General features: G+C 56.3%; 2 protein-coding genes across 9 annotated transcripts in view; one reads left to right on the top strand and one right to left on the bottom strand.

Moving 5' to 3' along the window:
- The window catches only part of NECAB2 (N-terminal EF-hand calcium binding protein 2), a 29,603-nt gene extending 11,900 nt beyond the window's left edge, over positions 1 to 17,703 (top strand). The window contains exons 6-13 of one of the 2 annotated variants that reach the window (XM_053210903.1): positions 8,911 to 9,047; positions 11,101 to 11,219; positions 11,397 to 11,476; positions 14,139 to 14,192; positions 14,742 to 14,854; positions 16,335 to 16,412; positions 16,826 to 16,917; positions 17,255 to 17,703. In XM_053210903.1, coding sequence (XP_053066878.1) covers positions 8,911 to 9,047; positions 11,101 to 11,219; positions 11,397 to 11,476; positions 14,139 to 14,192; positions 14,742 to 14,854; positions 16,335 to 16,412; positions 16,826 to 16,917; positions 17,255 to 17,283 — 702 coding nt within the window. In that variant the 3' untranslated portion in view covers positions 17,284 to 17,703. Of the gene's footprint in view, positions 1 to 8,910; positions 9,048 to 11,100; positions 11,220 to 11,396; positions 11,477 to 14,138; positions 14,193 to 14,741; positions 14,855 to 16,334; positions 16,413 to 16,825; positions 17,088 to 17,254 lie in introns of those variants that run through there. The other variant, XM_053210902.1, reaches the window with a different exon arrangement.
- Positions 16,094 to 17,832, bottom strand: part of SLC38A8 (solute carrier family 38 member 8) — a 32,754-nt gene continuing 31,015 nt past the window's right edge. For all 7 annotated transcript variants that reach the window (XM_053210899.1, XM_053210898.1, XM_053210895.1 and 4 more), the window contains 2 exons: positions 16,824 to 16,946; positions 16,094 to 16,385 (listed from right to left, as the gene is read on the bottom strand). The gene's annotated coding sequence lies outside the window, so the exon portion shown is untranslated. The remainder of the gene's footprint in view (positions 16,386 to 16,823; positions 16,947 to 17,832) is intronic.

Below are 17,832 nucleotides of genomic sequence, written 5' to 3'. Positions count from 1 at the left end.
TTTTGGCAGCCGTGATGGGCAGTTCTTTCGCTTGCGTTTTTTCCGAGCTGCTTTCCGGCGGTAGAAACGCAGCTCAGCTCCTCGGTTACTTCAAACGCTTCGTCACCGACCTGGGTTGGCCCGTTTGCTTTTGTTGCTGCGCAGTCCTGGCGTGAGCTGCAAACCAGTGCGCTGACTCATTTCTGCTGTGCGGCCCCCCGATCTCTCTGTGTCCCCCTCCCCACCCCGTTCTGAGGTCCTGTTCCCAGTGCTACATCAGCTATCTTTGTTTTGCCCCTGATTTTCGAGCGCGTGTCTCCAGTATTTCTCCCCTAATTACAATATTAATACCAGTTCTTTTTTTAGAATCCTTCTCAGCCTGTTTGGAGAAAAGCAAAAAATTATCTCTGCCTTCCCTTCGTTAAATCTTGTCTTAGGAGGTGGTAGTGAAGTTTTTAAATTGCCTTTGTGATTACGTGATTTTTCTGAAGCGATTGATGGGGCGGATTCTATTTTTAGAGTCTTTTCTGTGGAACAATCCTTCACTTCCTGTGATCAACCTGTGATAGAACTGGAGTGTCGCCGTGTTCGTCCACACCGCTCTGCAGCCCTCCCGCTAGCCAAGCGATTTCTCTCTCTCTCTCTCTCTCAGAAATTGAGGCCTTTTGAATATTTGCTGGGTGTCAATCCGCTTCTCTATCGCAGAGTCATTTTTCCATTCAGAGACCGAAAGAATGTATCCACGAGGCTGGGGTCGAGGTATAAACGGGGGGAGAAGAGTCTGTTAGTAGTTTTTTCCAAGGTCAACCCTAGCTTCAGTGAAATGTCACTTTCTGTGCCCGTGTTAGCTACTTTCCCGAAACCTATCATGGCCGTGTTCGGTTTTGTGATCGGTTATGCGTCGTATGTTGTCGAAGATTTTTTTCAAAAATCTCAAACCTTATTTGACGCAAAACAGGCACTGCACGTTCAATAAAGTTCATTTACTTTGAGGGAGAGGGACAGAGAGAGGGGGAGGGGCAGAGAGAGAGGGAGACACAGCATCCGTAGCAGGATCCAGGCTCCGAGCAAGCGTTCAGCACAGAGCCCGACGCGGGGCTCGAACTCATGAACCGTGAGATCATGACCTGAGCCGAAATCCAGAGTTGGACACTCAACCAGCTGAGCCACCCAGGTGCCCCAAGTTGTTTTTTTATTTTTATTTAAATATATATATTTTTTAACATTTGATTTATTTTTGAGACAGGGAGACACAGCATGAACAGGGGAGGGTCAGAGAGAGGGAGACACAGAATCGGAAACAGGCTCCAGGCTCTGAGCCATCAGCCCAGAGCCCGACGCGGGGCTCGAACTCACGGACCGCGAGATCGTGACCTGGCTGAAGTCGGACGCTTAACTGACTGCGCCACCCAGGCGCCCCCCAAGTTGTTTTTTTAATGATCTCTTAGACGCTTGAGAAAATGACCTGGATCTTTTCAGAGCATGAAATGGGAAAATAACTTGGCTTTTCTTTGTTATGACATATATACTCCTAAAAGATACGCTATAAAAAGGTGAAATGCTGTCTCTCGTACAAGTAGAAATATTTCATTTTTTCAGCACCGACATTTTAATTTGTATTACGGATGTTAATGACAACACCAGCCACTGTAAATTTTTGTTTAAAAATTGAGAAAAGTCAGTTGAGACTTTTTTTTTCTCTGCAGGTGGGAATTTTCTTCAATAATTTTTTAATCCCAGAAATAGAGTTCATATCACTTACTTATATCTGTTTGGATTGGGGGTACGGTTTTCACACAAAATCCTTATATCATTTTCCATATTGCCACTATTTATTTAAAAAGCTATTCATGGGGCGCCTGGGTGGCGCAGTCGGTTGAGCATCCGACTTCAGCCAGGTCACGATCTCGCGGTCCGTGGGTTCGAGCCCCGCGTCGGGCTCTGGGCTGATGGCTCAGAGCCTGGAGCCTGTTTCCGATTCTGTGTCTCCCTCTCTCTCTGCTCCTCCCCCGTTCATGCTCTGTCTCTCTCTGTCCCAAAAATAAATAAAAAACGTTGAAAAAAAATTTTTTTAAAGCTATTCACGATGGGGGCACCTGAGTGGCTCAGTCAGTTAAGGGTCGGAAGTTGGCTCAGGTCATGATCTCGCGTTTCGTGAGTGTGAACCCCGCATCAGGCTCTGTGCTGATGGCTCAGAACCTGGAGCCTGCTTCAGATTCTGTCTCTCCCTTTCTCTCTGCCCCTCCCCTGTTCACACTCTCTCTCTCAAAAACAAACGTTAAAAAAAATTTTTTTTAAGGTACTCATGATCTAATTTATGATCTTATTATGAGTGAATAACGAAAGTAAAGAATTACGTTGTCTTAGTTTTCTATTCTCAATATACAGAACTTGAATATTCTAATTTTTTAAGTTGCAATTTTTTTAATTTTTAAAAATTTTTTAATATTTCATTTTGAGAGAGAGCAAGCGCACAAGGAGTGGGGAAGGGGCAGCGCAAGAGAGGGAGACAGAGGATCCAAAGCAGGCTCTATGCTGTCAGCACAGAGCCCCACACGGGGCTCAAACCCACAGGCCATGACATCATGACCTGAGCCGAAGTCCAGTGCTTAACCGACTGAGCCACCTGGGTGCCCCAGTTTTTTTTAGCTTTAAGTAGACTCCATGCCCAATGTGGGACTTGAACTCATGACCGTGAGATCATGAGTCACATGCTTTACCACTTGAGCCAGCCACAAGCTCCCCCCCGTTTTGTTTTTTTTTAAGGCAACATGAATATTTTTAAAAACTTAATTAATGTGAGAACCAGTAGGATGTTACAGCTAGTTCACAGGAAAATTCCAAGGCCATGCACCATGGATAGAGGCAACTAGGAGCTCTGAACGAATCTGTGAATCGGTGCAGAACCGGGCACTGTCCACAGTGACGGCGACAGTCAGTTGCATTCTGCCAGACAAAATTCCTGTGCCTCGCTGTGGATGAGAGTTATTTTTCAGCATCGTCTCTCTTCTACATTCTGCGGAGTTTTAAAAGGAGCCCCCAAACAAGGGAAGATTTAGTTAACCCACAGGGCCTATTGATAGGATACCCAGTAATCATTCTTGTCCGTTTTAAAGACTTTCACACTAGGGTGGCTGGATGGCTCAGTCAGGTGAGCCTCCAACTTCAGCTCAGATCTCGATCTTATGGTTTGTGGGTTCGAGCCCCGCGTCGGCCTCTGAGCTGTCGGTGTAGAGCCTGAGCCTGCTTGGGATTCTTGCCCTTTCCGCTCTGTCCCTTCCCCACTCGTACGCGCACGCGCTCTCTCTCTCTCTCTCTCTCTCTCTCTCTCTCTCTAGTAATTAAATTTATGGGGCACCTGGGTGGTTCAGCGGCTAAGCATCCAAATTGGCCTAGGTCATTATCTTGCCATTCCTGAGTTCAAGCCCCACATAGGGCTCTGTGCTGACCCCTCGGAGCCTGGAGCCTGTTTCAGATTCTGTGTCTTCCTCTCTTTCTCTCTGCCCCTCCCCTGCTCACGCCCTCTCTCAAAAATAAACATTAAAAAATAAATTTTTTAAATAAACCTAAAAAATAAAGACTTTCATATTTGCCTTGTATCTTTCTCCCTCTCTCTCTCTGCCCCTCCCCTGCTCACTCTCTCTCTCTCTCAAAAATAAACATGAAAAAATTTGTTTAAATTAAAAAAAAAAGACTTTCACATTTACCTAACGATGCTCTTTTTTTTAAATGTTTTACTTATTTTTGAGAGAGAGCATGTGAGCAGGGGAGGGACAGAGAGAGAGAGAGAATCCCAAGCAGGCTCCGCACTCCAGAGAGCCTTATGTGGGGCTCAAATTCACAGACCAAGAGATCACGACCTGACTCAAAGTCGGATGCTCAAACAACTGAGCCACCCAGGCGCCCCTAACAATGGTGTTTGCATCCTTATTTATCGTCCAATTTATCTCCCCTATGGGACAATGATGAGCTAATTTGTCACACCAAATTATTTACTCTGTGTTTTTAATGGTTTTCCTTACTAGGATTTTAGCCATGTTGTTTGATGCATATAGACCTTTATTTTTTTTATCATATAAATGGTACATAGTCAACTTGTAAAATTTAGAAAATAAAGAAGAGCATAAGGAAAAGTTCAAACTATTTGTAACTCCCACTGTTCCTTACCACTGTTAGTTAACATGTTATTACCTTGGAACCTTTTTTCCCATGTGTATTTCTTTAATATATTTAATATTGTCTTGTGTACAAGACTTATTTTTTGTACTTTTTCCACCTAATATCTTAGCATTTTTCCTATGTGATTAAAACTGTCCAGAAGCATCTTTTTTTTTAAATATTCTTACTTAAATTTACTTTTCCTCTGTGTTGGGGTGTATTAGATGATTACCAGGTTCTTGCTAATATGAATATATACTGTAACCTCGGGACATGAGCCTTTGTGCTCATTTTGCATGATTTCTTAGGGATGGATTATCGTAAATGGAATGACTGAGTCAAAGAATAGGAGCCGTGCAATGTGGGGAAATAGGTTCTATTTACATAAATGGGTGGGAAACAAGCTTAGAGCGGAAAGCTGCCACCACCGGGCGAAAGCACCGGAGGTTAGCTAGCGCGATATTGTACCGGGATCACGAGTAACTTGTTCCATCACCTGCAGGAAATTACTTTCCATTTGACGCCAATGTACCTTGATCACAAACACCACTTGTCCCCACCCCCCCCCCCAGACCCTTTGCTTCTTAATCACACAAGTTAATGACTACTGTCCGATTGTTTTCTCCATGTTCACCACGTGTGTAAGATCTTGAGAACTCAAATACGGAGACAAAATTCCTGTTTGGGGCTCTTGTCTCCTCCCAGACTTTAGCCTCTCTCGTATTCATTTCTGCATCCGCTCTCTTGCTGGACAAGAAAGAACTCCAGACCCCTCGTCTGCGACAGTGCAAGGCTCTGGAGAGAAAGCACAATTGCTTTATAAAGTGGCTGTGTCCGGGGCGCCTGGGTGGCTCAGTCGGTTAAGCGTCCGACTTCGGCTCAGGTCGTGATCTCACGGCTTGTGGGTTCGAGCCCCATGTTGGGCTCTGTGCTGACAGCTCGGAGCCTGGAGCCTGCTTCGGATTCTGTGTCTCCCTCTCTCTCTGCCCCTTCCCCCACTCATGCTCGCTTGCTCTCTCTCTCTCAAAAATAAACATTGAAAAAAATTTTTTTTAAAAGTGGCTGTGTCCATGTGAATCCCCATTGCCATGTTTATAGCAGTATCCTCTCCAATCGCATGATGGTGCGGTGACATCCTGCCCTTGCTGTGCAGAATGCCTTTTGCCGTTGTTTCATGACCCTTCTCACCTTGTGCAATAGCGTGTTCTCTAAATCCTATCTTCTCGTGCAACTTCTTCATTTGACCAAATCTGGTGACAGGATTTTTGCCCAGACTTTTCTTTGGAAATCTCTCAGTGCTGTTTTGGTTTCGAGGGGCCTCCGTTTGGGTCTCATTTCATCAAATCTGGGACTGTATCTTTACATGAGGGAATTTAGGCCGCGTTTCTTTATTGTTGTAATCGGTCTGTTCCAACTGCTATCGTAATCTCTCACGATTCCCGTTTTGTGTGCTTCCCTTGTCTGTTTGATCTGTGACCTTTTGATGGTCAGCTTTGTTTAGAGCATCGATTGTGGTCTCGGGTGGATTCTGTAGTTTTCATTTCGTGGACAACCTCTACAACAGGCGCTGTGAATTTTTTGCTAGAGAGAGAGCAAGCAGGGGAGGGGCGGGGAGAGAGAGGGACAGAGGATCCAAAGCAGGCTCTGCTCTGACAGCACAGAGCCTGACGTGGGGCTTGAACTCACAAACTGCGAAATCGTGACCTGAGCCAAAGTCGGACACTTAACTGACTGAGGCACCCAGGCACCCCTTTTCTTTCTTCGGTGTTTATTTTTGCACACGCGCAAGAAAGAGCGAGCAAGCACACACAAGCCGGGGAGGGACAAAGAAAGGGGGACAGAGGATCCGAAGCAGGCTCCACGCTGACAGCAGAGAGCCTGACGTGGGGCTCGAACTCATGAATTGTGAGATCACGACCTGAGCCAAAGCCGGATGACCCTCAGCCAACTGAGCCACCCAGGCACCCCTGGCACCGTGAACGTTCCTCATTGTGTTTTTATCCCTAGCTAATCAGAAACATCGACTCCCTTTTGAGGAGTTCAAGGCATTTTTGAGATTTTCAGATAGTTTTTTTCCATACTTCTCCGGTCTTTATTGACATAATCCGGTGTGACTGCAATTAAACTATCGCCGATGAACGTTTTCGTCTCCTGACGCTGCAACCTTACATTTAATAGGCTCTATCACTGACCCTTCCTTCCATGACTTCCCTATTCAAGACTGTTTTCTTTGACTCAGCCCTAGATATGTGTGTGTTTGGGGGGGAGACTCCTAGGCAGTTTTTTGCCGGAAAGGTGCTCATGTGGTAACACGTCAGAAATTTGCAGATTTCCGAATATCACCCTATACCCCGAAGAGGAGTCGTGTGTCTACACGACACGCGATTCCCAGATCTGATCCTTTCCCTCTGGAATCAGTGGAGTTGCTCTGTTGGCTGAGGGAGGCATTGATTATGGTGGAGGAGAAATCCGTAAAAGCTTCATGTTGAGTCCTTTAAAAATTTAAACATTTCTTTTTTTATTTGGAGAGAGTGTGTGCGCGCACGCGCGTGTATGCATGCACATGAATGGGGGAGGGGCAGAGAGACAGTGGGGGCGGGTGGAGAGAGAAGCCCAAGCAGGTTCTATCTACACTCAGTGCGGAGCCCCACACGGGGCCTGATCTCACGACCCCGAGATCGTGACCTGAGCCGAAATCAAGAGTCGGATGCTCAACCAACCAAGCCAGCCAGACGCCCCTGCATTTTTATTCCTTTGAATGTCACGCGTCTTTTTGGAATTCAGCTAACGGGTTACACTCACGGATCGCTAGCTGCACCCTCAGTCACTTAATCCGTGTGCTTCTAACACACTTAACTTCAGCTCATTTTTCTGCTTGATGGCTCCTAGCAGGCTTTCTCTTTGCGTTTCAGTTTCTTACCACGTTGCATCTTCTCGTTCGTTTTGGCCATTCATTTGTCCAGGGCCCGTTGATCACCGGATTGAGTGCGGTTTCAACTATTTGCTAGGGAGGATAATCAATAATCGAAACGCATTAGGCGAGCAGAACCTTACATACTCTGTGCCACCGTTGTGTGGTCGGGACCCGTCTCCGGTGTTGGCCCAGGGTGGCCACCTCCATGCCTCCCCGTGTGTGCCTCTCCTCCCCGTGCTCCCCTCCCCTGCCTCTGTTTCCCTCTCTGTCTCCAGCTGTGTTTCCCTTGTGCCCTCGTTGCTAATTAATTCCCAGTCAGAGTGATGGATGGTTTAATTTGCTTTCCTTGAGAGCCCTGTTTTTCCTTGCCTTGCCGGGGACCGGGCGGAGTTCCAAAGCGCCGGGCAGTTGGCTCGGGAGGGTGGGGTCTCGGCCGAGGAGGCGGGAAAGTCGCACAGGGTTTCAGGGACCAGCGTCCCCAACACAGTGCTATTTTGATCCTTACCATCCTTGAGTGACCTGGCTCAGCCAGAACCTCAGTTGTGCCGTAAAGGCTTCTCGGCCGGATCCGGAAGCCTTGGGGAAGGTCTTTGCCGCAGACTCTTGACAAAAAGGGAGAGCCACACCACCGCGAAGTCTGTGGAAGCCCTCTTCCTTCTTTTGCCCTCGAGTTGAGTTCTTCTCCTCGTGGCCTCTGAATCTTCGTCTCTGGGTGCCCCCCAGGCTCCCTGCTGACCCGAGGGGAGGGGAGGACCCGGGAGGAGGCTTCTGAGACTGAGTCTCGGGCTTTTTCTTGGGAGGAGCCAGTTGGACCTCTCCAGCTGGTCGCTTTTGAGTCTTCCTTCATTTCTCTGCATAGCATCCTGCAGGCCCACGAGGCCAAGGAAGCCTCCCGGGAGGAAGGAGGGGGTAGGGTCACTTACTCTTCTCCCCACATACTTCACCCCTGTCAGCAAGAACACCACCACCAACGACCACCCTTAGCACGACCTCCCCCTCCCCATCATCGTCTTCCCCATCTCTCCCAGTATCAACATCGCTGCCGTCACCTTCCTCCTCCTCCCCCCCTCCCCCTCCTCCCCCCTCCCCTTCCCCCTCCCCTCCCCCTCCCCCTCCCCTCCTCCCCTCCCCCTCCTCCCCTCCTCGCCTCCTCCCCTCCTCCTCCTCCCCTCCTCCCCCTCCTCGTCCCCCTCCCCCTCCTCCCTCCTCCCCCTCCTCCCCCTCCTCGTCCTCCTCCCCCTCCTCCTCCTCCCCCTCCTCCCCCTCCTCGTCCTCCTCCCCCTCCTCCTCCTCCCCTCCTCCCCCTCCTCCTCCTCCCCCTCCTGTCCTCCTCCCCTCCTCCTCCTCCCCCTCTCCTCCTCCCCTCCCCCTCCCCCTCCCCCTCCTCCTCCCCCTCCCCCTCCTCCTCCTCCCCCTCCCCCTCCCCCTCTCCTCCTCCTCCTCCTCCTCCCCCTTCCCCTCCCCTCCACGATCGTCAGTATTAACATCATCTTTATCCCAGCAGCTGCCGCTCGTTGAGTATTTGCTATGTTACAGGGCCTGTGCCGGGCATATTATACGCATTCTGTCATCCAGTCCTCCATGGGACCTTGTAGGATAGGTACTAAAGTGACTCCAACCGTGGTCGTAGAGGGCAGGAACGAGTACATGGGGAAGCCAGGGCTCAAACCTCCATCTCTGAATCCATAGCCCCTTCCCCGATGCTCCAAGTTGGAGGTGCTGGGGTCCCCATTTCCTCCTGCGAGACAGAGACACCAGCCTCAGGTGCCCCCCCCCCCGTCCCGCTCTGTGCCAGACCCCACACCCAAGTTCCCTCCCTAACCCCTTTGCCACGTGTGCCCCTTTCTTTCCCTCCACAGGTGTACGAGGGCGGGAGCAACGTGGACCAGTTTGTGACCCGCTTTCTCCTGAAGGAGACGGCCAATCAGATCCAGTCGCTGCTGAGCTCCGTGGAGAGTGCGGTGGAGGCCATTGAAGAACAGACCAGCCAGATCCGGTGCGTCACTGGGACCTCGCAGGGTCACGTGGGCATGTGTCTCACACGCACACGCGGCCACCTGCTGCTTGCTGGGGCCGGTCGTGTGCCTGGGGACTGAGTGAGTGACCTTGGGCCGGGCGCCGCGCTTGTCTGTCAAGTGGGGACGATCCCGTGCCTGAGTCTTCAGTGCCCGTGAGGACTGAACGAGACCGCGTGCACGTAGAAGAATGCCAGGTGTGCGTGGGGTGCGTGCGTCCGGACTGCTGGGGAGGCCCTGAGGTCCCAACTCAGGCAGAGCGCCGTGTCGGGAAGGGAAAGCCTGGTGTCCAGAGAGGAGGAGTCCTTCCTGCCAGCCGGCAATGCCAGGCCCTGGGCTCACCAGCCCTCACGTTTGCCGTCCCAAGTTCAGACCAAGTCTCCTTCGCCCTTTCTTTCCAGAGCAGCCGATGCATCTGGTGCAGAGGGGCCGTAAAGAAATCCGGGTAGACAAGGAAAACAGCCAGCTGTCTACACTGCTGGGCCTCGGATGGCTGTGCCCGGCCGTGCATTCACAGCCAGAGGCTCGGGCCCGGCCAGGATATGGGTTGCTGTCCAGTGCGGGGGTGGGGGGTTGAGCATGTGAATGTTGGCCGGCGGGGGCTGGTCCCAACCGGATACGGTCCCGAAGGCTGCTCGGTGACACTGTTCCCAAAATTTGTTTATTCTGAGCCCCTGTGGGCAGATCACCTGGGAAAGGTAAAATGCAGATCCCGGGCTCCGGGCCGCGCCTGCCGGATTGGAATTCCTGGGCGCTGAGCCCGGAACTCTGCGTCCGTGATTCTGAGCGTCCCCGGTGGTGACGGCCACAGCTCTGGAAGCTGACACTTCGCTTTCCTTCATTTTGGGGGTCACTCTCTCGGTGAAAAACTTGGTGTTTTCTCCTGCTGTAGATTAGGCTGCTGCCCAATGGTAGCTGATTTCCTGCCCAGCGCCAGCTCGTGGCATGTCGGCGGTTACACCTGCCTGCCCCTGTGCTGGGACCTTCCTGTGGGACTTTGGCAGGGGGAGGGGTCAGTTCACAAAGGGGAGGCACCTCCCGACACACGCTCCGACCTCAAACTGCCCCAAACCTCAGCTCTTTAGGCTCCGGGCTGCAAAGTCCCCTTAGACCACCCCGTCCAGGCGCCAGCCACTGGTTCAAAGCCCCGCTGCCCCTGGGGGACTCCCGCTGCAGTTTGCCGCTGGTTTGTAGAGCCTCAAAGACTCCCATGGCGTCCCCCGGAAGTCTGGGGTGGCCCCCCCGGCCAGGGGAGAGGCAGGCACCAAGGTGCAGAAGGGGGGCTGGGCACAGGGCGCGTTTGCTTTGTGTGTCTGGGTGTATCTGGATGTCTGCGGTGAGTTTTCCAGCATCTCTGGGCACGCGGGTGTCTGGGAATTCACCGAGCGTCGATTGAGCCCCTGCTGTCGTGCCAGGCACGTGCTGGGTGAGCCGCGTGTGCCTGGCAGGGTGTGCCAGGGCCGTGCACCTGTGTGCACCCCGGTGTGCCTGGGGGAGCGGACAGGGGACGGGGGACGGGGCCTGGCCCCTCTCTCTAGGGCCCAGCTGAGGTCAGGATCATGGATGTTTCTGTCCTGTTCCATGGTCTCTCTGGACCCTGTCTTAGGGCTCCCTTTTGCAGAGAGGCAGGCTGTTTCGCGGGCACAGACCCGGGCTCCCCACTGCACAGGGAGGGGGAGGGGGTGCTGCGAGTTAGGCAGTGAGGTGGGGGCCTGGCTCAAATTCACCCCGGCCCCGGAACTGACGCTCCCGGGGACGGGGCTGGGCCATGTGGTCCTAGAATGCAGTGAAGTTCGATCCTTACTGCCCTGCCAGCTGCTGGGTGGTCTTGGTGAAGTCGCCTGCCTTCGGGCTTCAACGACTCTGCCGCGACACAGAGGCCATTACACCCGCCTCGCAGGAACAGGGCCAGACCGGGTCAAGTGCACTGTGTTTGGGCTCACGGCCGCTGCCTAACGTTTGCCTAAGCTGCTGAGAGCGGACGGGGCCCTGTGGCCTCCCTCACAGCGTGTGTTTCCTCCACTCACACTGCAGACAGAACCACAGCAAACCCAGCCACGGCGCAGCGGAGACCTGGTGTGCCGGCCCTGCTCTCCCCCAAGCCCCCAACCACAAGCTGGGGGCCACGGAACAAGGGAAGAGTCTTCAGCCTGGTGAGAGAGTGTGGCGGCCTGGGGTGGGGAGCACGGGGGGGGGGGGGGGCTGGCGGTCCTCGGGGAATTCTGACCGCAGCCCGGATGCAGCCTGGGCCTCCAAGCGGGACTGGGACAGCGTGGGGGAGGGGGCTGCCCTCCCCTCCCCCCATGAGCATCTCTGATCCTTTCTCCTAGTCACCGCGGACCCCAAGGAGGAGGGGCTCGAAGCCCAGATCAGCCGCTTGGCAGAGCTGATAGGGCGGCTGGAGAACAAGGTAAGCCTGCGGAGCCACGCCCCCCTCCGCTGCCCCCAGCAGGTGCAGGGTCGCCCGGAGTCCGGGCAGGAGCCTGGGAGCCTGGCCACCAGGACTAGGGGGAAGATGTCCCTCGTACCTGTCCAGGAGAGGTGCCCCGGGCAAGGGGCAGCCAGGAGGGGCGTCTCAAGGAACACAGAGTCAGCAGGGGCGTGTGCGGGGAGGGGACAGGGTTCCCTGCGCCTCTGCTCTCAGGCCGGCCTGGGGATGCCAGGAGGCAGCAGGGTGGTGGGTGAGGGCCGGGGCGTCCCGGCGGCGTCCCAGGAGGGCTTAGAGTCCTCTGGAATGAGGAGGCTCTCATAGATCTCTCAAACACGAGTCCTGTCTTCAGAGGGTGTTTTACGACTCGGCGGGTCCCCATGGTATGACCGCATTTGTCTCCCGGGGCCGCCGTGACCACGTAGCACAGGTGGTGCTCAAACCGGGGCCGTTTCTTCCGTCACGTTAGAGCCTAGAAGTCCGAGCTCAGGCTGGGGGTAGGGCTGCCTTCTCCTGGGCATGAGGACAGTCACTTCCTCCCTGCGTCCTCACGCATCCTCCCTCAGTGCCGGCTCTGTCCTCATCTCCAAGGACACCATCAAGGTCACGTTGGATTAGGGCCCACCCATGTGACCTCATCTTAATTAGCTCTTCAAAGGCCTTATTTCCAGGCAGAGTCACATTCCTAGGTGCTGGGGGGGGGGGGGGGGGGGAGATGGGCCTGGAACTTAGGATTTGGGAGAGGATACAGTTCAGCCCAAACAATGACCATGTGTGGGAAGAAAGAGAACAGGTTGCCTTAAGGTTTACCAAAGGGCTCAGGTATCAGATTGCGCATATTTAAATCCTGGTTATACCACTTAGCAGCTTTGTGACCTTGGGCCAGTGACTTGCCCTCTCTGAGCCTCAGATTCCTGCTCTAACCGCAGAGAAAATGTTCAGACTAGCGCTCGTCATGGGGTTGTTGTAAGGATTAAAGAAAATGTCTTTTTTTTTTTTTAATATTTTATTTTTGAGAGAGAGAAGAGTGGGGGAGGGGCAGAGAGGGAGACATAGCACCTGAAGCAGCCTCCAGGCTCTGCACTGTCAGCACCGAGCGCAACCTGGGGCTCGAACCCCTGAACCGGGGGATCACGACCTGACCCGAAGTCACGTTTAACCGACTGAGCCACCCAGGCGCCCCAAGAAAATGATGCCTTAATGGCTTAGCCAGGAGCCTGCTCCGCCGTGAGCATTACAATGTTAACAGTTGTTAGGCGTTGTCACCCATATTCTGACGCCAAACCTGTGCACACGCACCGGACCAGCACCCCTACATCAACCAAGCCGGCGGGCATCTCCGAACCGTACGGTTGAGCGAGTTTACATTTCTCCCGCTTTTCTGCATTTTTTTGACATCTTTTGCGCAAGGGCAAAAAAGCAGTTTGATGGGCTTGGGGTTTCTCAGGGCTTCATGGGGGCGGGGTGGGGGGCTCCCCCCACGCAGAGGGGGGCTGAGGCCAGACTTGGAGACGGGGGTGGGGGGGTGGGGGGGGAGGTGGGCTGAGGCCGAGGTGGGATCCCCCCTCCCGTGAAGCCAGCAGCTGAGTGGGAGCGGTGGGAAAGGCTCCGCGGGACCCCGAGGCCGGGTTGTCATAACAACTCCCAGCGCCTCCAGAGGGAGGTTCTTTGAAGCTTATTTTTAGCCTCCGGTCGTCTTAACAACCAGCTGGCTGGAGACCGCGGAGCACCTGGGTGTCCTGGAGACGGGGCGGGGCCCCGCTTGCTGGCCTCTGATTGGTCCGGGCCGCCCGCGGGGGCCAATCCGGGGCCGGTAGGGGGCTCCTCCCTCTTCGTGCCAACCTGGGCCTGGCTCTGCCTGGGTGGGGCCGATGGGGTGCCGGGCGCTGGCCCGAGTTGCAGAAGAATCACGGTTTTGTGGGTCCGGAGGGGAGAGAGCCCTGGCTTCAAACCCCGGCTCCAAAGCTTTGGAGCCCGGGGCCGTGCGCTGCGAAACTGCCGAGTACCCATCGGGTGCTGTGTTCTGGACTCCGGCGTGTGTCGGTGACAGCGCGCCCGGGGTTCCTGCTTTCCTGGGGCTGACGGTGGGGCCGCGCCCACCTCCGGGAGTCGGGAAAGTTAGACAAGATGTATTCGTGAAGCATGTAGTTCGACGCCTGCCGGAGGGCAGTGTTAGCACAGCCGCCCCATTCAGACCATTATGAGGTTCACAGGGCACCGGTGGTCTTGACGTGGGGTGATTGGCCGGCCGACGGGGGATCTCAGGGCTGCTGGCAGCGGCATCCTGGGTTCAGAACTGTCCTGTACCAAGACTACCCCGCCCCTGGCCGAATGCCCTCTGCCCAGGTCTGGTTGGCTTCTGCGCTTCTCAGATGCCAAGGCCGGAAGGGATCTGTGCCACTTCCTCTGGTGCGTCTCCCAGCCGGGCCTCCCAGCCTCCTTCAGAGCCAGCCCTGTGTCTGGAGGGTAGGCGGCCCAGTGAGGCCTGGCCCCGGGGAACTCCAGAGCCCCTGGAACCTTGGGGTGGAGAGGCTGGAGCTCTCTGCTGGCTCTGGACTCTCCGGTTTCATTGTGGTAGTGCTGGAGGCCTCCCTGGGGGAGGGGGCCTCGGTCTCCGACACGTCTTTGTGCTTTGTTGTTTCAGACCCTTTGGTTTGACCTTCAGCAGCGCCTCTCAGATGAAGAAGGCACCAACATGGTGAGGCCTGCTCCCTTCCTGCCCCTCTCCTGTGGCCCCATCCCTGCCGGAGCCAGGACTGAGTTCCAGGTCCTTGACACCCCTGGTGTCACCCCCTGGGACCACCACGAGGGGAGATGCGGCCCTAGGCCCTGGCTGCCTCTCCAGCGAGGGGTGTTCTCTGATCAACAACAGTTTGGCCCCGGGGCGAAGTGATCAGGACAGTGACCCCACACACTCACCCGACCAGAAGCGAATCTTGCTGGGTCCTGATTTTGTGGTGTCTCGGACCAGAGTGCCGTGCGGGCAGCTCCCGGCGGCCGCAGAGCCCCTCTGTGCACACCCTCGTGTGGTGTCCTGCTTGGGCGTGGCTGTCTGCTTTTAGCCATTCGGTCCTCGTTCTTTTTCGCCACTTTTGGCGTAAGAATGAGCCCTCGCATGAGTGAGGAGGGGTTTTGGGTTCTGTTTTGGCCGAATTGCCCTGTCTTCTCCGAAGAAGGTCTGGGGAGGCCGGGTCTCGGGCAGGGAGAGCGGGGGTGGCCGGGCGCTCACTCCCCTGTATCCCCATAGCACCTGCAGCTGGTCCGGCAGGAGATGGCCGTGTGCCCCGAGCAGCTGAGTGAGTTCGTGGACTCCCTGCGCCAGTACCTGCGGGGGACCGCGGGGGCCAGGACCTGCTTCCAGTGAGTGACCTGCTTGATCCAGGTGGGGGCCGTACGTGCATGAGGCCGGGCGAGGAGCGGCCGCAGAACCGGGGGGGGGGGGTGGTCTTCTGCGGGGGGCATCAGCTGGAGCCGAGACCTGGGGACATAGCAAGCGCCTCGAGCGGCCCGGTTGTGACGGCAGGAAAGGACTGGGGGCTGGTAGGGACCGTGTCAGAGATGCTCGAGCCAAAGGCAGAGCCGGTCAGGTCTCCTTTGTGTGAAGGAGGGGTGAGTGGGGACGGGTGTGGCCAGGAGAGGCCCCGCGGTCCGGGCGGGTCTTTGAGTGACCTGGGCTCTGGAGCTGGGCTGACGGGACCAGCTAGTGGCTGGGATGGGGGATGCGTGGGGAGAGGCCGTAAGGCAGAACCGACAGGGTGGTGTTGAGGGCCACACGGGAAGGTCAGGAGGCGGCCAGCAGTGTTGGTGGGGGCGTCGTACAGGTCCTTCCAGGCCACACGAGGACGGCAGGCGAGGTGCGGTCGTGCAGGTGGGTGATCGTGAGCTCATGGTGGGGGGGAACATGGGAGGAGGGGGGAGCAGGACGCCGAGGGGCTTCTCGCCTGTGGGATGACTGTCGTCCCTGCACCTCGTGCCTGCCCGCCCACGGGTGCGCCCCAACGCATGCCGGGTACTGTCGGCCAGGCAAATGCGGTCCCCGGTGTCGCTTTCATCCCCCAGTAACCAAATGCAGATAGTCCCCATTGCCCCCGTGACCTTTGTCAAGCGGTGCAAAGGGCCCTGGGTTCTGACTGGCAGGTGACGTGCATCTGGTGGGGGGGCGGAGGGGGAGCCCCGGCTCCAGGTGTGGTCGGAGGCTGGAGCTAGTGAACTAATGATGCCGTAAGCAGTCCTGCTTCCCGGCTCCTGTCTGGTGAAACATGGAATTACCTGGCATTACACGGCGATCGGCACCCGCGCGAGAGAGCTCTCCTCCTGGAGGCTCGGGCTGTGTTCTGAGTGGGGGGCAGGCCAGGGCAGGGTGAGAGAGGAAGGAACCCAACCCCCCAGGCCAGCCGCCTTCTCACTGGGGGAGTCCCTTCCCTCCTCTCCCAGGCCTGGGAGGGGCCTGGCGGCACACAGGTCATGGTCACACAGGAAGGGACGGGTGCCTGGCCTCCCGGACCACGGGGCCAGGGCCTGGCCTTCTCCGCCCCGTTGCTGGGTCAATTTCAAGTCACAGAGTTTTAAGGATTAAACGAAACAATTACAGAGAAGGCAGGAGGAGGAAGATGTTTTTATTTTGAAAGGTGGGGTTTTTAAATGGCAGTAAGGCCTTTTCAACTGTCGTTGCGTTGTGATTCGTTCAGTGAGTATTTCCTGGCCCCCTTCCGGGACCAGGCCTGGCATCAGGTGGCGGGGATCCTCACTGAACACACCGGAGGGCCAGTGCTGGGGGCCCCTCCCACCTCTGCCAGGCTCTTGGGGGGCAGCCCTCCAGCTGGAGCCTCTCTCTCCCCAGCATCGCGGCAGTGAGGCTGGCTGATGGCCTCACCTTCGTGGTCTATGAGTTCTGGGAGACGGAGGAGGAGTGGAGGAGGTGAGTGGTCTGCCCCAGCCTCCTTGGGGGGGGAGGGAGGGCAGGGCACCAAGGGTCCCTGGCTCCTCGGGCCCCCAGCTGCAGAGTGCTGGCCTCACAGGGCCCACAGGGGCCCTGAACGCCTCTATCTCCACCTGGGCTCTGAACCCGGGGTCCTGGCCCACCCTGGTGGCCAAGGCTGCTCGCGTTTGCTACCTGCTGCCCCCGTGGCTAAGACTCCAGAAAGGACCTGGCTGTTCTCCCCCCCAAACGACCACTGGCTGTTCCGAGGCCAGAGCCGTCAGCCTCCCCTCCCCCCAGGGCTGAAAGCGCCGAGCCGGGCTGCCTGGGCAGGGGAAGCCCCCCGTCTCTGGCAGGGCCCCCTCGCGAGGTCCCAGGCTGGAGGCTCAAACCCCCCATCCCCCGACTCACAGGCACCTGCAGAGCCCCGTGTGCAAGGCCTTCCGGCACGTCAAGGTGGACACGCTGAGTCAGCCCGAGGCCTTCTCCCGGATCTTGGTGCCAGGTACAGGGAAGCTGGGTGTGCAGGGGGTCCTAGAGAGGAGGGAGACCCAGGGCCGGAGGGTTAGGCCAGCCCTTGAACACGAAGGGCAGGGCTACGAGCTCCATGAGTGGGAGAGTCGGCTGCAGGGAGAGGGCAGAGTGTCAGGGTGGCTCTAGGTGCCCCCCCATACCCCTAACTCCCTCCCCCCAGACATTACTTCCCCCCCTTGGAATTGGCTCCTAGGGCCCCCAGCGAGCACCTCCCCATAAGCTGGACATGTGCTTCCCACCCTGGCCGTGGTCCCCTTGGGGAAGGAGGCCACCTGCTCTGCCTCACGTCTTCCCCCCGCCCTTCCCAGCTGCCTGGTGCACCTTGGGCCGTGACTGACCACCTCCCGGAGGCCTTCGGATGAACCTGCCACCCTGCCCCCCGTTTTCTAGAAACTTTGGTACACATACCGTCTTTTCACTGTACTTCCAGACAAGAATGTAGTTCCCTACTGTGTGAAGGAGAACCCCCTGCCGTTCCCCCCCCCCCCACTCCCCCACCCCCATCGGCAGAGCAGCCGCGGAGCTGCCGGACCCCTGCTGGAGCCAGAGGGCAGCAGAGAGAGGGAGGCCTCCTGGAACCCCCACCCCAGTGGCCGCGCATGACCCTCCCCTCCGCTGGCCACTGCCTTAGCGTCCTGGTAGGAGCCGAGACCTTGTAGTGCCCAACCTAGGCCTGTGCCCGGGCCGCACAGGACAGTAGAGCCCACGTAGCCCGTGCCGTGCTCGGCCGTGAGGCCCAATAAACTCTGGTCGGGAACGGCCGCGTGCTGTGTTTTCCTTCCGCGTGCTCTAGTGACGGCAGCTAGAGGAGTGAAGCTGTCACGGGGTCTGGGGCCCCTTTTTAGCCATGCAATCTTGACCACATCACACCCTGTCTCCTTATCTG

The sequence above is a fragment of the Acinonyx jubatus genome, chromosome E2 (genome assembly GCF_027475565.1).
Source record: "Acinonyx jubatus isolate Ajub_Pintada_27869175 chromosome E2, VMU_Ajub_asm_v1.0, whole genome shotgun sequence".
NCBI lineage: Eukaryota > Metazoa > Chordata > Mammalia > Carnivora > Felidae > Acinonyx > Acinonyx jubatus.
The sequence above is the reverse complement of the archived record's forward strand: the minus strand, read 5'-3'. Positions and strand labels throughout refer to the sequence as shown.